Source organism: Enhydra lutris, unplaced genomic scaffold, assembly GCF_002288905.1.
Source record: "Enhydra lutris kenyoni isolate GAN:26980312 unplaced genomic scaffold, ASM228890v2 scaffoldscaffold64, whole genome shotgun sequence".
Lineage (NCBI taxonomy): Eukaryota > Metazoa > Chordata > Mammalia > Carnivora > Mustelidae > Enhydra > Enhydra lutris.
This window is the reverse complement of record NW_019154148.1, coordinates 4,672,084-4,696,178: the sequence shown is the minus strand read 5'-3', so window position 1 is coordinate 4,696,178 and position 24,095 is coordinate 4,672,084. Positions and strand designations below refer to the sequence as shown.

General features: G+C 40.8%; 1 protein-coding gene across 1 annotated transcript in view; it reads left to right on the top strand.

Annotated features, from left to right (window-relative positions):
* Window positions 1–24,095, top strand: part of LOC111158914 (laeverin) — a 65,400-nt gene that overhangs the window by 32,874 nt on the left and 8,431 nt on the right. The window contains exons 5-18 of the mRNA XM_022521245.1: window positions 77–231; window positions 1,680–1,793; window positions 6,816–6,959; window positions 7,505–7,570; window positions 7,685–7,750; window positions 7,983–8,155; window positions 10,522–10,598; window positions 10,961–11,100; window positions 13,106–13,161; window positions 15,998–16,151; window positions 17,785–17,879; window positions 19,892–19,999; window positions 21,079–21,246; window positions 21,658–21,795. Coding sequence (XP_022376953.1) covers window positions 77–231; window positions 1,680–1,793; window positions 6,816–6,959; window positions 7,505–7,570; window positions 7,685–7,750; window positions 7,983–8,155; window positions 10,522–10,598; window positions 10,961–11,100; window positions 13,106–13,161; window positions 15,998–16,151; window positions 17,785–17,879; window positions 19,892–19,999; window positions 21,079–21,246; window positions 21,658–21,795 — 1,654 coding nt within the window. The remainder of the gene's footprint in view (window positions 1–76; window positions 232–1,679; window positions 1,794–6,815; window positions 6,960–7,504; window positions 7,571–7,684; window positions 7,751–7,982; window positions 8,156–10,521; window positions 10,599–10,960; window positions 11,101–13,105; window positions 13,162–15,997; window positions 16,152–17,784; window positions 17,880–19,891; window positions 20,000–21,078; window positions 21,247–21,657; window positions 21,796–24,095) is intronic.

Below are 24,095 nucleotides of genomic sequence, written 5' to 3'. Positions count from 1 at the left end.
AGATCATTATATCTGGGAATCTCAGACTTTTTTGGAAGAGATGATTTCATTTTTCCCTCCATTTAAATCCACTTAGATATAATTGCCTTGCCTACTTTTGACAACAGCGCAATGGAAAATTGGGGACTATTGATATTCGATGAGTCATTATTGTTGATGCAAGCAAATGATCAAGTAACAGACAAAAAGGCTGTGATCTCCTTCATTCTCTCCCACGAGATCGGACATCAGGCATGTGGTAAAATGTTCTTTCTTACTTCACTTATTTCCCATGAAGATAATCCCCAACCGCTCTACCCAGGAGAGCAAAAAAAACTAAACAAAACCTCGATGGTACACCAGATTTTAAAAAACTATTCAAGAAGTGGGTCAGTGAAGGCAGGTTCTGTGTAATCAGATCTTGCGTGAACTTGAACTGTTGGTGTTGGATCAGACCGATGAGACCTTCCAGGCCCTTGGAGGTCAGGTATTTACATCCAAAAGTAAGCTGCTCCCCAGAACCCTCTTCAGGGGAAGTACGCCAACCAGAGCTATGATTGTTTTTCATTCCATCTTAACATAAGGGATGTTCAAAAAGGTCACTGACAGATGCCCACCTTTCCTCAGTAGATTGTTATGAACTTTGTTTTTGCTTTGTTTGAAGAGGAGCTCAAGGGATACAGGGAATTGGTTAACGTGTCAGTGAGATGAGCGGTCACTAGTCCTCAAGCCACATACCCAAAAGGGATGTAAACAAGGATTTATTTCATTAGATCTGTGCTTCCATAATGTGATTTTAGAACTTTAGTTTTGTTTGATGGAGGTTCTCACATCTGCTTTTTGACCTTGACTCCATTAATACAAGTTTGTTCAGAGAGAAGTGATCTAAACTAGGAAATTGTTCTCTTCTTGTTACGTGGATCCACAAGAAGTTTTGGGAAAGAATGACTTACTGGGAGAGAATAATACCGTGTTGCGTAAACACAAACTTTGATAAGTTTCATCAGTGCTCCCCCCACCCCGCCCCACAATGCCATTTTTTAGGATTGCTCAAGTGGCCCATAGTTCTGGAAGACCGGCTGCTAGCTATTAACGTGTGACAGCTATTGCAAGAATTTGATTAAATACTAGGGCACAGATTAGTTGGTGTTAGAAATTATTGGGGTTTTTTTTCCTGATTCCATTCATCATCCATTTGACACTTTGTTAAGCCCAAACAGAAAATAATTATAGCAGAACGCATGAGTGCCTTGGACATGACACAGATCAAAACATGTTCTTAACACAACACAACTGCTTCCAGCAAAATAACTGATGTAGTCTAGAGTCGAAGATGCTGTAATCAGTAGGTGTTAAGTGAACATTCTGGACTTTTGCTTTATTTAAATTAACATAACTCTTGGGGAAGCGGACAGTTTCAGACCTGCTACTCCAGCTTACCTTTATCTTTGAACATGACAGTTCAAAAACAAAAATTGCGTTCAATTGTTGGATGTGAAATGCTTCTTTCAAAGAAATGCATGACCGGCATCTCTTCACGTGAAAGCCACAACATGCTTTTTGGAGCCCTGTTTCCACTTCTGTTATTGAGGGATTACAGTTTCATTGTGTCTTTGACCTTATATGTATTGAAACATGCAATTACAATGAATTCCTAAAATTAAACTTAAGAAAGCTCTTTTTTCTCCCATCTCCAAAAGTGGTTTGGAAATTTGGTTACCATGAACTGGTGGAATGATGTCTGGCTCAAAGAGGGTTTTGCATCTTACTTTGAATTTGGAGTAATTAACTACTTCAATCCTAAATTCTCAAGAGTAAGTATGTCTGTTACATTTACTTATAATTGTTTCTCCTAATTATGAAACCGGTGCATTTCGTTGTTTCATGTGTGTACAATACAGAAAAATAGAAGGAATATTAAATTACCTGTAATTCCAGAGGGGATCAGTGTTATCTTTTTTTTAATGTTTTCTTTTTCCAGGCCTTTACCCATTAAATATTCATAAAAGCGGGTATTACTTTTTTACACAGAAACCTGTAATGCCTTGTGTACTTCCTTTTATATCAAGAACATTTCCATAAATCATTAAGTCATTTTTGAAAACAAGAATTTAAGGGTGCCTAATATTTTATTATATCATCTTATAAGGTGTATGCCTATTATCTTTCCCTACTACTGGATTTTAGGTCATTTTCCCTTATTCCTGCCTAGACTCAATTCTAAAGCCACTATAATCAGTAGCCTATGACTTTAATGATAAGTAATATGCTAATTTATATATTATAAAATGTTATATAATATAGATCAGCTGGGTAACTGATATCTTATATGTTATACCCAATGTCGTTTTGCTGTTTTGAATAAATAGCAATATGAACATATCAATTCATGAATATGCAAATCTGATGGTTTCAAATGTAAGTTCTATTTCTGGTCATTTATGTAGATTAACCAGTGCTTTTCAGGATAGCATCATGAAACAGAATTGGTTTTATTTGACTTAAAAAATTTAAATGTTTAGGTGTACCATCATCCTTTGATGTGTACCTCACTTCTTGATAACAAGCTCAAGGTCCTTACTTTCACTCTGTCCCTGCCTCTCTCCACCTTTCTGATGCTCAGGGCTGTTCAGCCTGTGGCTCCCTGGCCTGTCCCTCATCCCACCTGTGTTTCCAAGCTTGGTTCTTGGCCTCTTTTTTTTTCTTTCCCCATTCTTGCTCAGTATATTGATACTTGAAAGACTGATTGACCTCCACTGGCTAGATCTTTATCAGAGGCAAAATGTAATACCACCCAGTTTGAAGGAGATTCTAAGACAATGTTTTTCCTATTCCACTGGCAATAAAATTTCCCCTTCTTAGGAAAGGATGGAGATGGTAGATACACGATACTTGGGTTTTGTTGATTATTTGGCAGAATTCACTGTTGGCAAACCTAACTTGGCCCCTCCGAAACGTTCTCGAAAAATCCTCTTTTTTTAATATGTTGGTGAAATTGTAGTTTGTGGGAAGCAGTCAGGTCTCAGCCTCTTCATACCCCGGTTCCATGCCCCCCACACTCTGCTTTGCGGGGTTCCCATAGATAGCCCATGCCCCCTGCAGTCCAGCCCCTCTTTCTCCCCTGGGTTGGGTATCATTCCTTGGATGAGGAGACGGAAGTCCTGGATGGTTGGGTGACTTGCCCAAGTCATCTGCGTGATGGGGACAGAACTGTGATTATAACCCATTTGTCCAGGTCTTGTCTGATGATGAAGGTAATAACCATAGTAACAATAGTAATACTGCGTTTCCTGTTCTCTGAGCACTCAGGACTTATGTTCCATGTAGTGTGAGTCTTGTATGTACATCATCTTACTCAATTCCCAAAACAATCATCTGAGTGTAGTTGTCACTCTGTCTTCTAGTTGAGGAAACAGGTGTAGGAGCTTTAAGTAAGTTGTTCAAGGTCTCATGGCTACTCTGTGTCGGAGATGAGGTTCAGTTCCAGATGTCTCTGACTCTACAATCATGCCTTCACCCAACTGTGCTCTGCGGAAAACACACATAGGAGTGTTCTTGTCCCTCAAGAGTTAATGGGGTGCGTGGGGGAGTTCATTTACATAAATTTTATATACATAGAGAAAGCATTAGTTGTCTTTAAAAGTTCTTTCCATATACTCTGTAGCAACAAAATTGTATCTCTCTTTTATAAGATAGAATTTACGCATGGTTCGAGTCATCTATAATTGTTTATAAAAGAATTTGGTTGTATCCCAAAATAACTCTGCTTGGGTTCAATAAAAAAAACCAGTTCCATTCCCATGAAACAATTAGATTCACCCTTTATTTTCTCAATTGAATGGAATATATCATTAACAGCCATCAGTTACCTCTTTTTTTTCTTTTTAAGATTTTATTTATTTGACAGAGATCACAAGTAGGCAGAGAGGCAGGCAGAGAGAGAGGGGGAAGTAGGCTCCCTGCTGAGCAGAGAGCCTGATGTGGGGCTTGATCCCAGGACCCTGGGATCATGACCTGACCCGAAGACAAAGGCTTTAACACACTGAGCCACCCAGGCACCCCCATCAGTTACCTCTTAATACTACTGAAATTGGCTAAGGTATTATCGTATCTGGGGAAATTTGATGGAGATGTATTATTAGTGATTTTGAAGCAAAGATAATAAGATTAACCGCTTTTTGTACCAGTTAGTTATTTCTTTTGATCTTCAGTTTCTCAATTGCTCTTTTCTTTTTTCTTTTAAGAGTTTATTTAGTTGAGAAAGAGTGAGAGATAGAGAGAGAAAGAGAACACACACAGAGGGAGAGAGAGAAACAGACACTCTGTAGAGCAGGGAGTCCAGTGCGGGGCTCAATCCTGGGACCCTGGGATCGTGACCTGAGCCAAAGGCAGATGCTTCACTGACAGAGCCCCCCAGGCACCCCAAAGTCTGTGCTTTTAACCACAGTGATATGCCTTGTAAATTTATTACGATGAATACTGTTATATTTCTTAGGATAATAATACATTTAATAAGAATAGAGATTTTTCTCTAGAATCTTGCAGCTTGCAGGAAGAAAGTAATGGTGGGTATGCAGACTCACGTTCTCCAACCACTGTATTCAGTGCCCAAATACGATTTTTAAAAAGGCTAATATCACTTTTTTTTTTAAAGATTTTATTTATTTATTTATTTGTCAGAGAGGAAGAGAGAGAGAGAGAGACAGCACACAAGCAGGGAGAGAGGCAGGCAGAGGCAGAGAGAGAGAAGCAGGCCCCCTGCTGAGCAAGGAGCCCGATGCGGGACTCGATCCCAGGACCCTGCGGTCATGACCTGAGCCGAAGGCAGCGGCTTAACCCACTGAGCCACGCAGGCGTCCCCTAATATCACTTTTTATATAAGTGTTTCCCTCCAGCAGGACTGGAACAGGCAGGTACAAGAGTCACCTTATGGGAAGCCCAGAGGAGAAACACCTTGGGGATCTTGAGGAAGAGGTGTCTGCCCCATTCATCCTAGTTAACTTGTGTGATGAGAGTGACGCCGAGAAGACAATAGAAGATCTTACACCAGGCAGGGAGAAGAGAGACAGACTATCCATTCTGAGGGAGACAGAGGGAATTCACAAAACACGGAAAAGGCGATGCATAAAGGTGTTCGTTAAAATATTGTTTAAAACAGTAAGAAGCTGGAAGCAATTTAAATTCCTGGCTAATAGGGAAATGATGAAGTCAGTAATGGTTCATGGCCTCAGTGGGCCATTCTGCAACCCTGCATTTATTTATTTTAATGTTTTGCTTTCGCAGAAGTGTTGTTATATGCTCTACTTTGAGAAGAATGATGTCATATGTGATTTGACCACACTGTGATCTTCACTATTACGTTTTGGCTTATTAAGTATTTGGCTTATTATATCCAATTTATGTATGTTTCATTTATAATGCAGCGGCCGTCTTTAGGGATAGTTATGAAGATGAGGTATCAGAATTTTGAAACGTACGTCATAATAAGTAAGAAGGACAGAAGTGTTTACATCTAAATAAATACATAGGGAAAGAGATTGGAAAAACAGAGTGCTAACATTCTAATGGTGACTGTCTTGGAGATGTAGGAATATGGGTGTTCTTTATCTCCTCTGTTTTCCACGTTGTACTTAGAGGATACATGGGTCAACTGTGAGGCACTCTGAAGAATGCTTGAGGATTAAATTAATAAAAGCTATGCTGAATGAATCAGGTCAGACTTGCACAGATGTCTCCTCTCACTCCTAGCTTCTCAAAGCGGGACTATCAAACTAACGACATTAGCGTCTCCAGGTAATCGATTAGAAGTACAGAACCCCACCTGAGACCAACTGTGTTCATGTATGAATCGATCAAACCACCAGGGGATCCTTATTCTCATTACAGTTGGAGATGTGTTGCTCTAGATGAAAGGCTGTCTCGTTTCTGGAAGAGCAAAGTTGGACAGTAGCCTAATCAATGGTGTTAATAAGTCGAAAAATAGTATGTGAGGAGGAGAGGGTTGGTTGGAATGTTGGCCAATGGAAGTGGGCCGAATTCAAAGGAGTCAACTTGGGGACCCCAGAGATGGCCCCTAGGGAGGTGAGGCTGCTTGTGGATTATGAGAGGGTTCGCCCAGCTCTGCAGCTCTGCTGTCTCTGCTGCTTCTTTGCCACGATCCTTTCTTTGGCTCTGCCATGCCCCACACCTCTTTGGCTGTATGTTGGTCTTCCTTCTTTCTTTCCTTCAAAAAAGAAATGGCCCTTGTCCTGTGTCTGAGAGAGGTCTAGTTTTCTGGAGAGTTCTGTATTTACTCAAATATAATAAACTGCCTTTTCCTAATGCATAATCTAGAAACTGTCGTATCCAGCCCATGAATTTATTTCCAATTACAAACTAGGATAGCATCATCAAAATGGTAAATCTGGTGCGTTTTGCTCTGTAAATGTTCATTGAAGAGAGACTGACCCATTTTAAGGGGTTACTAATAAAATTATCAATACAGTTCTACAGGATTAAAATCACCTAGAGATGCTAGTCCCTAGAGGGTCCTGTCTGTGTGACTGGGGACCTTGTTTGGGGAAATGTAGACAGCTCTCTTGGAAAACATGTTGACTTCTGTAATGGGGTTTTTAAAAATGGAAATAAGAAGGGTATTAAATGGGAAGGGAAGTATCTTAGTTATTTTGTTATTCAAGGAATCCTGAGTTATTCGGAATAAGGAAGCTCACAGAGTACATCTGAATGATTTTTTCCCCTCTTCAGTGTCCGTTTTTGAAAGTATTTTTGAAAAGTATTTGAATTTTGTGCTTCTGTGACACCGAAGAAGTTAATGTTGCTCAATCTTTTCCTTTTAGAATGAGATCTTTTTTTCTAACATTTTACGTAATGTCCTCAGTGAAGATCACGCCCTGGTGTCTAGAGCTGTGTCCTTGAAGGCGGAAAATTTCACAGAAACCAGTGAAATAAATGAGCTCTTTGACTTGTTTACTTACAACAAGGTAAAATCAGTTATATATTGCCATTTATTTTGCACTCTTGCAATAAGGTGCATAAAATGGATTCAAAGGATAGTAGGCTAATATGACACCACACAGGCTTTGATACAAATAATCGCAATTTTATTCAGCAGATGGATTTCAGAAAATGTGGTTAAATCAGTTCTCATCCAGCAAATACTATTCAAGCCCATGTTAGGTGCTCAGTACCATCCATCATTATAAAACACTGAGACAACTTGTTACTTTTAAGGTGAACCCTTCTGCTTGGTGGAAATTTATTCTGACCATGTAAACATCTCGGTTTAAAATATTTTGTGTATCCTGAATTCTTTATATGTAAAGCATGTGTTCAACTTTTACCTATTAGTTAGTGACAGTCTACTATTTTATCAACATATTTGGGGATAACCCAAACATTCAAATGAAGTACGCAATGTAATTGGGAGAAAAGCCCAGAATATTGCTTATCAAAATGGAATGTGATATTGCTTATCAAAATGGAATGTATTGAATTTGCTCAAACAATGGACTGTTTCTTGTCCTAGGGAGCGTCTTTGGCCCGAATGCTTTCTAGCTTCCTGAATGAGAATTTATTTATCAGTGCACTCAAGGTGAGTTTACAAAATTGTTGTGACATAGAAGGCAGGAAACATAAATTGTTTGGAACATGTTATTTATTTTAACCTTAACTTTTCCATTCTTTTTAACTTCTTCATTCTTTACAGTCCTATTTGAAGACATATTCTTACTCAAATGCTGAGCAAGATGATCTATGGAGGCATTTTCAAATGGTAATTGTCCTACTTCCCGACATGTGCACTCAGTGAATGAATGAATGAGTGAGTCAATGAATGAAAGAACTAAGGACTCATTCACATAGAGAGTTGAGCAGAGTTCTGAATTAGGCCCAGAATATCATAAATGAAAAATAGAATAGCCCGCCATGTAGTTTCTTTTGGGAGACTGCCCCCTGAAAAAATTTTGATGGTCAATATTTGCTCTTGTGATACTTTTTAAAAACAGGTCATCGATGACCAGAATAAAACCCTTTTGCCAGCCACAGTGAAAAGCATAATGGACAGTTGGACCCACCAGAGTGGCTTTCCAGTGGTCACCTTAAATGTATCCACTGGCACCATCAAACAGGAGCCGTTTTATCTTGGAAAGGTTAAAAACGAGACTCTCCTAACCCACAAGTAGGTACATTTGCTGCTCTGTCCTCGCCTTCCCTGGGGTTGAGCTCCGATCCAATGGAAAGCAGCCTGTGAGTGAGGAAGCATAATGGCGGGCTGGGTACTCTTCCGCAGTGGGCTCTGTGCTCTGCGAGGGGTATTCCTGGGGTGCTGGCATGAGGCAGAGCCCCCGATGTCCTGAACGAGGCCAGAGACTCGCACCGAGGGATTCGAGACAGTGCCCCATCCCCCGCATTAGCAGGACATCAGCAACCAAAGCTTTGGGGGCTATGTACACTCTTTGCCCTTCAGACAGAAGTAGTGCATTACTCAGGATTCTGAGTGAGAGGCAGTCAAATAGAATCATGCTGGCCTCCTGTCAGGTAAGAGAAAAGGGGGTCCTGCTGCACAGTTACCTTTTTTCAGTAGAAATGGAACTGAATGGTCACCAGCCCCGGAGGAACAGTTCCGCACGTGTCCGAAGGTACGCGTATGTGTGTATTCCTAGCTGTGCCTATCAGATTAGAATTATGGCCTTTAGAGTCTAAGGGTTTAAATATCAACCTCACCAAAATTCAAACCTTTGGTAAGTCTAATTGAAAATCTCTCAGTTGGGGCACCTGGGTGGCTCAGTGGGTTAAGGCCTCTGCCTCCTGCTTGGGTCATGATCCCAGGGTCCTGGGATTGAGGCCCACATCGGGCTCTCTGCTCAGTGGGGAGCCTGCTTCCTCCTCTCTCTCTCTCACTCTCTCTGCCTGCCTCCTTGTGATCTCTGTCTGTCAAATAAATAAATAAAAATCTTTAAAAAAAAAAAAAAGAAAGAAAATCTCTCAGTTTTAGCTGCCTTATCAGTAATGTAAATGTGACAGCATCTGTCCCAGTGGATTGTTGTCACAAGGAAATGAAAAGCTGAGCCTAAAGCAGCTTAATGTTCATCGCTTCCTCTCTCCTTCCCTTCCCTTTCTTAACTCGTCAGACGATGTTCAAGTGTATTGGTTAGCGTTCTGATGTTCACATCGCACTGCGGTTAAGTATTAGCACAGACGAGGGAGTAATTTTCAAAGAGTATCACCTAAATACAGAGGACATCCTGCTCTTTCCTTAAAACCCCAGAGAAAAGGAACAGAACGGAACATCCCTACTCACTTTGCTATTCTGTGATTTTTTAAAATAAAAGTTTTTATTTTAATTCCAGTTAGTTAACATCCGGTGTTCTGTTAGTTTCAAGTATACAATGTTGTGATTCCACAGTTCCGTGCAGCACCATGAGCTCATCACGATTCCGTGACTTTTGCGAAGATGGGTGCCTTAGCGATTAGATCAACACAGACCCCCCCCCATTCAAAGGCTTTGAGAAACCAGGCTTGTGAGCATTTGAGCAAGATTGCAAGTCCTGTCCAAACTCCAAGGACTGTAACTCTTCCAATGACTAATGTCCTCCTGTGGTCGTCTGGTCCCTCCAGGTCACGTCCACCAATGTGGGAAGAATGTTGGCATTCAGTAAATGTGAATCATCTGATCCGTGCTGAACGCTTTTCAGATGGGGAGAAAGCTTGAGGCAGAAAGTCATTTTGAAATGTTTGCAAGCTTTTTCTTCTGAAATTACTTTTTGCCTCTCTTGGCACAGAGGGGTTTAGGTCTGTCTACAACATTCGAACAACCCCCAAGTGAGGCCAAGTGGCTATAATTTAATATAAACAGGTCTTGAAATATAAACAGGTCTTGAGAGTTTCAGATACAGAAAGAAAAAGATTGAAAGAAAGAGAGAGGGTTAAAAGAAAGAAAGGAAAGGAAAGGAAAGGAAGGAGAAAGAAGAAAGAAAAAGAGGAAGGAAGGAAGGGGAAAGAAAAAGAATGAAAGGAAGGAAGGAAGAAATAAAAAGGAAGGAAGGAAGGAAGAAATTCAGATACAATATTGTCTTTGTAGCTACCTTAAGTTATAAGAAAAAGTAAAGAAGAAGACAGACTAATAGACAATAAACAAATGGCCAAAGAAAAAGTGGCTTATAAAAACAACAGTGAAAGGCTCCTGGGTGGCTCAGTCGGTGAAGCGACTGCCTTCACCCCAGGTCATGACCTCAGGGTTCTGGGATCGAGTCCAGCACTGGGCTCCTTGATCAGCAGGGAGCCTGCTTCTCTCTTTGCTTCTCACCCCACTCTTGGACTCTTTCTCTCCCCCACCCTGCTTTCTCTTCCAAATAAATAAATAAAATCTGTAAAAAAAAGAAAAAACAACAGTGAATAATCCTAAGAGCAAACCCTTGCCTATCCAGAGTGAAAAACCAAAGAATTTGAGTCCCGTCTGTCATTTTATCATCTCAGTTAATATGGGCTCAGAGTTTGTATCTTATGTATGAAAATTAATTGAATTTTTGGTTTCTTCCTAATAAGTGACACATGGATTGTACCTATTCTTTGGATAAAAAATGGAATTACACAGTCTCTAGTCTGGCTAGATAAAAGCAGCAGTAAGTAACAGATTTTTAAAATATCTTCACATATATGCATGAATATATATTACACACATATATAAAGGCAGAGAATGAAATGTTGGAGCAGAGAGCCTTTGAAAAGCTGTCTTGCTTAAAACTAAAATATTATATCATTCTTGTCTTAACTAACATAGAGCTTTAAAGAAAATTTTCTAATCAGAAACCATTATATGTGAAAAAATACAATTATGTGGTATGATCAGTATCTATTTTAGAATTCTTTTACTTTTTTTGGATTATTAGGTTCATTGTTGAGGATTAAGAGGATAGAGTATAAATATGAACTGGAAAAAATTTTTAGGTGCCCCATTTCACACCTTTCCCATATCCCTTTGTAGAAATATTCCCCGAAATGCAAGTTTTGGCTTCCGATCATGACTGGGTGATTCTAAATTTGAATATGACTGGATATTACAGAGTTAACTATGATCAATTAGGTTGGAAGAAGCTAAATCAACAGCTTGAAAAAGATCCTAAGGTAAGGTGGCTTTTTCTACCTGTTAGTAAATGTCATTCATAATGTACTCTTGAGTCAGGCTTTCATAAACCTCTCTGGTGAGAAGAGACTTTGCCCTCACTGCTGTCTCTCACCCTAAACCATACGGGATTTTTTCCCCCCTCATTCTTAGAAAGGGCAGATTTAGGTTCAATGTATTGTGCTTTTGAACATTAATATCATTCTCCTTCAACCATTTTGCCTTTCTGTGTAAAAATCAGAATACATTTTCCTACTCACCATTAGTTTTATGATCTCAGACAAGTTACCTGAATGTTCTGTTTCCATGTCTTCACTTTAGATGGGAATAATATACAGCTTTGTTACTTACCATGAGGATTAGATACAATGTAGGTAAATTTACGCTTACAATTTCTAAGCCCATCAAGGGTACCCAGTCTATGCTAGGAAGTGTGAATTTTTAAAAAATTATGTTCTTACTCTCCCTTGGAGAATTCAAGCCACAAAATATCAATAGACTCTAATACTACTTTATCACCAAACATAAGTCATTCTGTCATATATAAATATTAAAATGTTGGCTAGCTTTGGTCGGTCAGATTTTGATTGGTTGAATTCAACCAAATCTCCATTGTTGGAGAAGGATGCTGGCGTTGGTGTCTCTAGAGTTAGCTCTGCCATGAAACCTTGGACAGTTAGTTCATGGAGGCACCATTCTTTAAGCTAGAATGTTGAACTGAAAGATATCTTTGGTGTCTCTATCTTTGAGAGTTCTCTGGAAGTATCTAGCGGCCTCTCTAGCAGAAGATGACCTATGGTATATCGGTCCAGAGCTTGGCTTCTGTGTCTGGTACCCTTGTGTTCATGCCTTGGTTTTCCCATCCATATGATGATGTTTTGATAGACCAGCATTAAATAAAGAATTGTGAAGACTAGATAAGGTAATATATGTATCCTCTTTAACAGAGGTTGGACACAGATCAGTCTGTCAGGACATATTCAGTAATTTTAAAAAATTATTATAAGGCTTTTGAATAAGGTTCCAAAATCCACACATTGTAACATTTTATTTTCAAATTTTTTTTCAGAGTAGCTACCCTCTTACTGGTTTCTGAGGGCACTGTAAGCCATGGACGTAAGGCCATGCCATTCTAGCAATGATTTTCTTGCAACCACTGTAGACTTACTTATTGAAAAACTGAGGTCAGTTATTCCTACTACATGACTGGGGATGTCTGTTATTAGTATTAACTTAGAAAAATGGAAGTGTTATTACTGCCAGAAAAGAAATGAGACCAAGGAAAGATTGAAGCTTGCTGAGAGGCTCAAAATGAGTGTTATGAAGATGGATTTTCTGAGACCAAACCTGTGAAAATGCATGAGGTGTTGAAGGAAGGGGATAGGAGCCTCTGGGCCCCTTGAGTCCCCTCCAGCTGAGACAGGTTCCTGTGGCCTGGCCATGCCGTGGGGCTGTAGCCCAAGCTTAAGCAGTTGGTTGGCAATGGACTGCTGCCTCTCCATGATTCTCAGGGCTCTCTTGGTGGCATTGGGTCAAATTAGTAAAATCTCGACAAGACAGACACTGCTCAGAGGACTTCAGTATTACCAAAATAGGGCTAAATAATGAGTACTTAAGGTTTCCTGTGCCAAAACTTCTCCTGACAGCAATATGGACAGTGTAACACAATTGAGCACACACTCCTTGTTTTGGAGAGCCTATTCAACATGACATCCCGTTTTTGTTGTCACCATGCCATTTTTTTCAGGGAGTCTTTTGGCAAAACTCTCTGCCAGATGAAAGCCTTATGATTGATGTCCAGAGGGACCATTTACCAAAAACAGATGTATAATAAAAAATCATGGGGACTATCCTCAGTGATCACCATTTCTCTGCGCGTGAGACAATTCACACGAGAGGGCTTCATAAGCGACCATGATCTTGAAACGCTGTTATGATTTTGCAAATTATTTTGTGGCTAAGCAATGCTCTCATCTTTTCCTGCACAAATTTGGATCTAATTTGCAGGCCATTCCTGTTATCCACAGGCTGCAGGTGATTGACGATGCCTTTTCCTTGTCTAAGTGAGTATGTTGTCTTCACCGCTGGCTTTTAAGTATACCTTGAGAACGTAATAAAATGTTACAGCCTAGTCACTGTGCAGTGAAATTGCTTCTTTAGTATATACAGGGCCCAGCTTATTCAGATTAGGATCAAGTTCTGTGGGTGCAGTAGAATTTTAGAACATAGAAGTTGCTGGAATCAGCATCATCATGGGTGTACTTTGAGGGCATGGTGCTGTGCAAGGGAAGCCAGTCCCCAAAAGACAAGTATTATGTGATTCCGTTTACATGAGTTCCTTGGAGTAGTCAGAATCCTGGAGAGACAAAAGGGAAGGGTGGTTGTTGGGGGTGGGGGTGGGTGCAGAATGGGGCAGTTAGTTTAATGCTGGAGCGAGTTTCAGTTTTATAAGATGAAAATGTAAGTCAGCATCTTAAAAGGAATCCCTTTAAAGGAGAAGTTTTAAAAAGATGCGGTAAAGAAGATATACTGAGGAAAAGGTCATCATGTTTAAATATTTAGAGGATTATCACAGAAAGTATTAGAATTGTTATTTTTTAAAATTTCCATCAAGAAGAAGAACTCAGGAGAAAATAAAGGTGATTTGGGCTTGCATTTATAAAGGTTCCTAATATTAACAGATACATTTGGGAAGGTTGTAGATGCATTTGTATTTTTCTGTGATATTGTAAATTAAGGAAATAGCTGACATATAAAAAAAAAAAGAATTGCTAGAATTAGACTATCAATTGAGATTTTGAAGTGATTCTTGTTACTCTAGGGTGATGGCTATAGGTAAAATTTTAATGAGATATGGCCTGTATTTTAGTATACTATAGAAGTATAGATCTTATTTCTATTAGATTTATTCAGTAGAAACTGTGCTAAGTTTTCATTCAGGTAATTCATATGTGTCTAGAATTTAAATTTTAGACAATAAAATTAAAGAGTCTGTAGAGTAAATTAGCTAGTGTGTTCTCTCTGTCTTTACCTGTCCTATTTCTCAAAGGAATGTCTATTTATTTTGTCCTTTGTTCCTGTATCACTTCTCCCTCTGTGACCTGCGGTACATTTGCTCACCCACTGCTTTGCTGAAACCCCTCTCCAGGACCACCATGATTCTCAAACTATTGACCACATCCTCGGGGAAACCTCTCTTGTCTTCTCTCATTTTCTTCTCTCTTTCCTTTGGATGGCTCATGCCTTCTTATGGTTTTAGGGATGATTTTATTATGGACACGTAGAATGCCCAGCAGATACAAGCTAATCAGTAAAGCTTTGGGAAGGGATATGTTCATGACTTCTAAGTCTACATCTCCACCTGTCCCCTCCTGCCTTCTGCATATCCCGTGGTCATTTAAATTCAGGATCTTCCACAGCAGATTTTTTTTCTGTCTCTGAATTTTTTCTGCTGTCAGTTTCTCTCTGTCTGTCAGAGTGCCACGATTCTTCCCATGAACCAACCTTGAGATATCCTTGACTCCTCTCTTTCTCTCTCTCTCTTCATCTGCCATCCAGCCAACCTGTCTTATCTCTTCTTTCTTGAGGATATTTTTTGGATTCCCACCTTATGTACCACCTTCACTGCTTCCATGCTAAGCCAAGTGCCCCTCGTCTTTTACTTAGCCTGTTGAGTTAGCTTCCAGCCTTCCGTTCCTTTCATTTCCATTCTGTCTTCTTCAGCACAGTGGCAATAAAATTTTTCAGCATCGACTTCATGATGTCACCACCCCCCATTATTTAAACACCTTCCCACTCCATGAAAACTCTTCATCTTGACATTCAAGGCTCTCTACAGTGTCAGTCCCACGTATTTCCCAAGCTCCACCTCTCAACTCCACACTGAAGAAATCCGGTGCCTCAGTGGCTTGGTCCGCTCTCACACAAATTCCCACTTTATCTTCTTTGTTTTAAGCACCGTTCCTCTTTCTCTCTATCCATTTCCATCTTACCCAGCCTTCACTGCCCTTCTCACCGTCCTCCTCCCAGGAGGCCTTCCCTGACTTCACCATCACACACATGGGTTTTCCTTCTTCGCTACTTTTATTCTATTTGTTGGCTTTTCTCAGACTCATGAACAGCTTCTCATGCATAAGCCTCTGCTCCTCGCTGAAGGAATAAACTCCTCAGTGGAAAGCAAGAGTCGTGGCCTACATTCGAGTTCGTGTTCCCGCGAGTAACTGGTAGAGCATTCGATAATGACTCGTAATCGATACTTGTTGAATGGAAATTGTACTTCCATAACAATGTGTATGAAATACACAAGGATTTTTTGCCCTATGAGCAGTCCAACAGTTGGCCTGGATTTTCTTCTAGTCTCCAAAAATTGGGACACTTGAATATACCAAACTGTAATGGAGGGGCTGTCCGCATTTCTTGGCTCCCATCTCATCAAGGAACTAAGACCTCTAGCTTCCTGATTCCACAAACTTTTTTTTTAATTTTTTTAAAAAAATTTTTACGTTTATTTTATTTATTTTTATTAACATATAATGTATTATTAGCCCCAGGGGTACAGGTCTGTGAATCTCCAGGTTTACACACTTCACAGCACTCACCATAGCACATACCCTCCCCAATGTCCATAACCCCACCACCCTCTCCCTACTCCCCTTCCCCAGCAACCCTCAGTTTGTTTTGTGAGATTAAGAGTCTCTTATGGTTTGTCTCCCTCCCAATCCCATCTTGTTTCATTTATTCTTTTCCTACCCCCCAAACCCCCCATGTTGCTTCTCGACTTCCTCATCTGATTCCACAAACTTTAAAGCCAGGCATCCAAGCATGGAACAAATATGGAACGTGCATAAATCATTTAGCAAGTGGAGGTTTTTTGAGTGTGTATTTTTTTGAACCAAACAGAAACAATTATATTGAGATTGAAACAGCCCTTGATTTAACCAAGTACCTTGCTGAAGAAGATGAAATCATAGTCTGGTATGCAGTCTTGGTGAACCTGGTAACCAAGGATCTTGTTTTTGATGCGAACAGCTATGATATGTACCCGTTATTAAAGGTAATTTCCTTCTTTGTTATGTGGTTTTAAAAAGTCCTCTCTTCCTCTTTCTGTATCTAGACAGCATCTGTGGAACACATCCTTCCCCAAAGTCATAGTCTATTAGTTCTAAATATGTATTCATTTTCTTAGGAAGGGCTGGTTACTCTTAGTCATACTTTAGTCATGGTCTGGTCTAGGAAATGAGTATGAGAGAGGTTTGGAAAAGTCTTTAGTTCTTGGTGAAGCGACCGTGTGCCCTAAGAACCCAGAAGTGGATGGAAATGGTATGCTTTTTGTCTAACAGCAACTCTTCTCCTGAAAGATGGTTAGTTAAACAGAAAGACTTTTAACAACCCTGTAGTCATCATTGAAATACTCTGATCTATAGGACTAGGGCTTCACCAGAGAGGTATGTTCCAGGAAACACTTGGAAGCTGCTTTTGCTGCTGGCAAGGGAGAGAGGGAAATAGGAATTCATCAAGCAATGGGACATCATCAAACTTCCTTCATTAGATCTTAAACAGTGATCATAAGAAAGATGGCTCAAGGGCAAACCAAAGGAACAGCTGGGAGTAAGGGACCCAGAGAGTAAGGGACCAGAGACAAACCAGAAAGTGGTCCAGATGATAATTACAAGTGAGCTTCTGGGGCTGATGGAGGGCGAGATCACAAATACCTCACAGGTCCAGACTTCTTTCCTCAGCTGTCCAGAGTGCTGGTCCAAATGTCCTTGAGTGTGGGGATGGTGACCCAGAAAAGAAGACACTTAAGTGTGGGATTGAGGTGGCTCATTGATAAACTCTGATTCCTGCTTCTGGATGAAGAAGTAATAACTAGGATTTGCTTTTGTCTTTATTTAAATTTTTTTATTTATTTGAGAGAGAGAAAACAAGCATGAGAGAGAGAGAAAGAGAGAGAGAGAGCACACAAGTGGGGCAGGGGAATGGCAGAGGGAGGAGAAGCAAGCTCCTTGCTGAACATGGAGCCCAGGACCCTGAGATCATGACCTGAGCCGAAGGCAGATGCTTAACCAACTGAGCCACCCAGATGCCCTAGGACTTGTTTTTAAGGAATGTCAATGAATAATATCTACTTTGTTCTTAGGGATGTATTCTAAATGGATAACTTTTATAACCTTGCTGTTCACCAGCTGAGAGCTCAATCGAAGAAACTTTATTTCCTACTCACAGTGTAAAATTGTCCGAAGCATAGATCAGTCATCCTTATTTTTCTTGGAGGTATAGATACAAAGCATGGAAATGCTAAAGTAGAATGTTGAACAGTTTTAACCTTCATCGTTTCTTTCTCTATTTTGAACACACCTGAAAATGTTCCAGGTGATGTGAAATGGTAATAAGAACCATGATTTATCGAGTTCCTACCTGCCACAGAGTGTACTCACATATGTGATATTGTTTTGTCCTCACCAAAGGGTAATACTGGTATTCTTGGCAATTCCCTTGTGCCAATGAGGAACCTGAACGAAAAGAGGCTACAACAAAATCAACCAGTTACACGTTTCATAACAAAGACAACTTCTCAGGAGACACCTGTCACTCCTGTATTCCTGTCCTTTCAGATAGAGGGCAATACAGAGCAAATTCAGTGTTGCGAGCCAAAGCTAACCATAGATTTTCCTTATTGTTTATAGAAGTATCTGTTGAAGAGACTTACCTCGATATGGAATGTATATTCAACCACCATCCGTGAAAACGCGGCAGCGTTACAAGATGACTATTTAGCCCTGTAAGTATTTTTTTATTTTTCTCTATTGAATATGTATATTCCATTTATATTCATTTCAGTTTATAACTGAATAAAATTGTTCATGTTAAGAGGTGGGTTTCCAGATGTATATTAGGAAGATCTCGATAGTTAAGATTTAACTGGGAGATTTTGCATGCTCCTTGAGACAAGTGGCTTTGGGATGGGTGAGCTACAAGTTTCCTATTCAGAGATAAAAGTTTGGGATCTTAGTTTACCTGTAGAGCCCACACATGGACACACAGGAATCTATAGCTCTGTCCTCTCAAATCTTGGGCTTCTGGTTGAGATTTTGAGTGTGTCCTGCCATTGGTGAGGGGGTTGTACTGAGTAAAACCAGCCTATACCAATGAACCGAAGGCATGGGAGGGCCACCAGAAAAAAAAGTCCCTTCTGTTTGTTATTAATGACAAAAATTCTATCATTCCTTGTACAAATATGAGAGGAGTTGCCTGGAATATTTCAGTTACTTGTGTGTGAGCACGAGTAAGTATTGCAAATGATTTCCATGTTATTGGTTTGGTGAGGGCAGTAAGCATGTTGTCCTGGCGGCCTGGGAAGGAGGTGAAAGGTAAAAATCGGGCTGCGGTACCCCTGACCTTCCCGTGACCCAAGATTTGTAGGGAGTGGGAGGTACCGGAGGGGAACTTCTAGGTTTAGGGAGGGAATTTGTTATCTGCAACGGTACAGGAATTCTGTTTACAGCTCTGATCAAAATCAGGCTGAAATCAACCAGACTGAGCAAGAAATACAAAATAAACAAAATGAGATTATTCTCTCTCAAGAGTATCCTTCCGAGAAGGGAGACATTTGCGTGCTCGGGCATGTGACTAGAAGGACACAGGGTTGACTAGACATGTAAATGGGAGACAGTGAGGACTAGTGGGATGGTCAGTGGGCAGTCGGGTTGAGTGCATGAACAGGAAGGCAGAAGTGTTCTCACTCAGGCACCACAGATGTTAGCCAGCCATATCCTTGGCTCCCCTGAACTGGACTCAAGTGACATACTTTTGATTGCTTCCCAGGGCCATTTGTCTTCCGAGGAACCTTGGAGAATTGTGTACTTGTAGAGTACACTTGTTGCATCCAACTTGGGGTGGGGAGGGAGAGAAAGGGAGGGTGTAGAAATGCTCAGAACTGTCTTTCGGAGGTCCTCCACCCTTGGCCATCCTTACTTCTCCTTATCGGAAGGTCAGGCGGGGCCGAGGTTGCAAATGGAGGGTGGAGCAACCCCATTTGGCTCTTGCATTTTCTGGAAACTTATGGCCAGTTTGAGTTCCTTTACCTCTGAATCCAAGTTGGAGAGACTCAGGAGTATGGAGAGCGATACCTCCAGACATCGCTTCTCTGGATTAATTACCGTTTTTCACTGTATCCTTTTGAACTTATTTTGTTCTGAAAGAAAATGTGTACCATTGCTCAGCTGTCAAAACAAAACAAAACAAAGCAGAAATCTCTATTCTTTATCTGGACACGAACATAACTCGCCAGACAGAGCAGAGGAAGAAACAAAAGTTCTAGCGAGGGAAAGCGCGTTGTGGAAAGAAAAGAAACCCTTCCCTCTCCTTTCCGTGTATAGAGAAAGAACTTCATTTTTCAGGGTATTAGATCAAATGCTCTCAAGTCTTTTTTCTTTCTATTCATAAGGCAATTATTGTAAAAAGGGAGGAAAAATAAATTGATAGCAGATGCGGACTGTGTGTACTCCTGCGTGTGTTTGAGGGAGATGGAGGATGGCGATAATTTATTTCCGACTTTCAAAAAAATACCAGTCTTTGGAGTTTATTTGGTGCCTGAGAGCCTCTCAGCAAATATTTCTCTGAGCCTTAAATAAGTCTGCCATCCACAAAAGCTATTTTTTTTCCTTATTGGAAGGAGATTTTAAAATAAACCCCTCCTCTCACGAAACACACACAGTTGGAGAAAGGAAAAAAAAAAAATAAGTGTGGTAAACGTAGCAAAACAAAATGTTTTTCTTTGTGCTTTCCTTTAAGAGTAGCCCTGGAAAAACTTTTTGAAACGGCCTGCTGGTTGGGCCTTGAAGACTGTCTTCAGCTGTCAAGAGAACTCTTCAAAAACTGGGCGAACCAGCCAGAGAATGAGTAAGACGCACGTTGGATTGCCCTTGGTTCTGTCCTATTTCTTTCTTTTTTTTTTTTTTTAAGATTTTATTTATTTATTTGACAGAGAGAGAGATCACAAGTAGGCAGAGAGGCAGGCAGAGAGAGAGGGGGAAGCAGGCTCCCTGCTGAGCAGAGAGCCCAAGGCGGAACTTGATCCCAGGACCCTGAGATCATGACCTGAGCCAAAGGCAGAGGCTTAACCCGCTGAGCCACCCAGGCGTCCCAGTTCTGTCCTATTTCAACAGCAATAATTTCTCTACCTTTTTGATGTTCTCTTTCTGGGAGTGATGGTTTTATTTTCTCTTGGGTAGTCTGTCTCCTATTTGTTTTCAAATAGCCCCGCCCCACCCCCTTTTTTGGCATTGCCTATGGTAGGTCTGCACATGACAGTAGATTCGAATTTACACAGTGAGTTGTACCCTGGGCTGCTCGTCGTCAGTACGAGCTTCCTAAGAAGCAGCTGCGTGTGTCTGGAGTCCTATTTTGGTTGTTCTTTGATGGTTTACTACTGTGACGTATATGTAAGTGTGCCCAAGGAGTGCATTCTCTATGAGTTTGTATTCCCATGGAGAGCTGACACAAAGACTGTCTTTCTGGTTTTACTCTATTACCTTTAGTGCATTACCTCAGGTGGACTCTTGGGAAATGTGATCGTAACACCTGAGATGATGCATTCCAGGCTGGCTCCCTCGGTAGAGCATCTGACTCTTGATCTCAAGGTTGTGAGTTTGAGCCCTATGTTGGGTATGGAAATTACTTCAAAAAAAAAAAAAAAAAGATATGCACCCAAGCTAAATTATCAGTGTACATTGATTGAACTATGATAATTTCCTTCTTTCTTAGAACTCCTTAGCTTCTAAACTAATCTGATGTTCTTTTCTCGCAATATTAACGCTCATGACAGTTTTCGCAGTTGACTTTCTCGAGCCCTAGTTTTGATCTTCGTACCTGAAATCTCAACATTTTTTTCTGGATATATCCTTCTAAAAGTAGAACACCCTAAGTAAATACATAACGTAACGACTATGAGAAATATCATTGCATGTTCTACCTTACAGAATACCTTCTCCAATTAAAAGTGTCATTTTATGTTATGGCATTGCCTTGGGAAGCGAGGAAGAATGGGACTTCCTGTTGAATATGTACGCTAGTAAAACAAAGGAAGAGGAGAGGATTCAACTCGCTTATGCAATGAGCTGCAGTAAAGACCCAAGGATACTCAACAGGTGATTACGGTCAACTGGTCTTGGAAGTTCCTGGTAGAGGAATGCAATTAATGAACCAAAAGAAGAAAAACAGGAACTCAGATAATACCTGTTTGTGCCTTACTGAGTTAGCACCACATAGAATTTTAGGTCCACCTGTGGAAATTCACTCTTTCTATTGGATAGTGTTTGCACATTTATTTTCTTTTTTTAAAGATTTTATTTATTTATTTATTTATTTGTCAGAAAGAAAGAGAGAGTACAGTCAGGCAGAGGCAGAGGGAGAAGCAGGCTCCCTGTGGAGCAAGGAGCCCAGTGTGGGACTCGATCCTAGGACCCTGGGATCATGACCTGAGCCCGAGGCAGACACTTAACCGACTGAGCCACCCAGGCATCCCTGCACATTTATTTTCTGCAAATGCTTCCTTGCAGGTACATGGAGTATGCCATTACTGCATCGCCTTTCGCTTTTAATGAGACAAATGTCATTGAAGTGGTGGCGGCGTCGGAGGTGGGCCGGTATATTGCAAAGGACTTTCTAGTCAACAATTGGCAAGCTGTGAGTGAAAGGTAAGAAGGAAACGCGAGACCTCTCTTTCATAAAGGTCATTGGTTCTGTGCTAGGCGCTCAGCCTTAATCGGGCTAGTTCACACAAGTCCTTTGCCTTGACCAGAGAAGTGATGCTATTTCTTGCATTTCATCTCATCTGTGGAAGAGAAGGTCACTTACCCTCAGTTTCAGCTTTCTGTATGAAAGTGAGTTTGCCTGGGATTATACCTACCTCAGTTTCCCCACTGTGCCCATTAAGAAGTTTGTCATCAGAGACATAGGGCAGAGCAAGTCATTTTTTATTGGCAGGAGTGCACACCAGCCACTCACTTATTTTCTGAGGTGGACCACTATGTTTTGAGAAACAGCCGTGTTCATGACGATGTCCGCCTGGCTGTTGCTCATGTCTTACCTGTCAGATACCTTTCACATATCTGGGTTCCCTGTTCTTGAATTGGCCATATCTCTCACCTTTTAAGATTAAATCTGCTTGCTTCATAGCCCCCTATTGGGTGAAATATACATGAACATGTAAAAATCTGACGGCATGCCTTTCTTTGATGGCTGGTCTTTCCAGAGCATGACTTAATCCTACATTCTGGAAAGTCTAGAATAATACGTCCTACAAGTACTTACATATCCTGGAGTTAGCAGATAGAAAGGATCTGTTATCAGGTCCAAACACCTGTAAACTGGGGAGATACATTTTGTAAATAAGTTTATCTTTTTGGAAGAGAACATATATTTAGAATATAAATGTGTAAGAATGTGAATGCAGGGGGTGGTTCCTGGGTGGCTCCATTGGTTAAGCATTCCCACTCTTGGTTTTGGCTCAGATCATGGTCTCAGGGTCATAAGATCAACCCCCTTGTAGGGCTCCGTGCTGGGGGTGGAGCCTGCTTATGATTTTCTCTTTCTTCCCTCCCCTTCCCTCTCTCTCTTCCACCATGTACCCACCCCCCCATCTCTAAAAAAATATATATATGAATAGGGCTCTCTTACAGAACAAAATGTTTTTCTTTTGTAAATATTTATTGAACTCCTTTACAATGCCAAAAAAAAGTGCTTTTAAATCAGAACATTTAAATCATTACTTATTTGAACAGTTATATTTGATGTGAAGACTAGCGTGTTATCAGTCTTCATATATTAATAAAGATAACATAAAGAATAAATACACAAATGGCTCTGACAAATTAAATTTTACATTAATTATGTGAAAAAGGCATTCTGAACTTCCTGAAATGTGACTGATTACTACTAGCACGTTAGCTATGAAATTCGTGTTGCTCTGGTATGTTCCACCGAGCCTCATTCATAAAACGCTGATAAGCTTTCTAGGAACAAGAAAAACAGTAGCCCCATCAGTTTGGGAGCAGTCTGTGTTAACTTCCACTTTTTGCAAATTCACAGTATATGCTAGCATCGAAAAGACCCCAAGAAGCCCCGCAGAAGGAAATCTATAGAGATTTCCATACGCTTTTTCCTGCCCGTCAGGGCTGTAATCCTGCTACTTACCATCTGTGTCATGTAAGTGGAGGGTCATTTTGCCAGGAGGTCGGTTGCCCTGGGAGAGAAGCAGATGAGAAACCGAATTCTCTAGTACTCCCATCTGGAACGTAACTAGAACAACTGTTTGTTGTTTTCCTGTTAGCTAACACATCGGCCTTGGTTTCCCTTCGTATAAGCTGAGAGGTAGCGTATTTGATCAATCCCAAGGTTCTTTCACCTATAAAAAGTTCTCGTCTTTCCATGCCAAGATCCAGGTAGTTTAAGCTCTCGTCGGGGATATAAAGTGATGAAGGTACGCTATCTGATAAATTTGATAAGAGAGGAGCTGGAGAAGGTGTAGGGACCCAAAGAGAAGACTGGGACTTGAGTGGGATTTGAACAAGCAGTGGGAAAAAATGAGCTTCTGCATCCATGAGGGTGCTAGGAAATGCCAGGGCTGGGTGGTGGGGGAGGACTGAGTATCTGACTTGGGACCAGTCACAGGAGGTGGCTGGAACTTAGGGCTCTGGAACAGAGGGGACAGGGCTGGTCAATTGTTTGAGCCATAGATGCTGGTCCTCAACAGTGCAAGAACATCTGCTCGCCTCACCTAGGCTCCGCCTTCTTCCCAGGAAGCCTGATCTGAAACTATGGTTGAGAATACTTGTGTGGAGGCAAACAACTTCGGTTTGGTCCTGCCCCTCACTCCCATGTTTGGAGCATTGCACTGGTCGCTCTGGAGTATTTAAGGTCCTTGTTGGGCCAAAGATGACCTTTTGAGTCCCGATCCCAGGGAGGGAAACTTCATTGAGCTCAAAGACATCTTGTA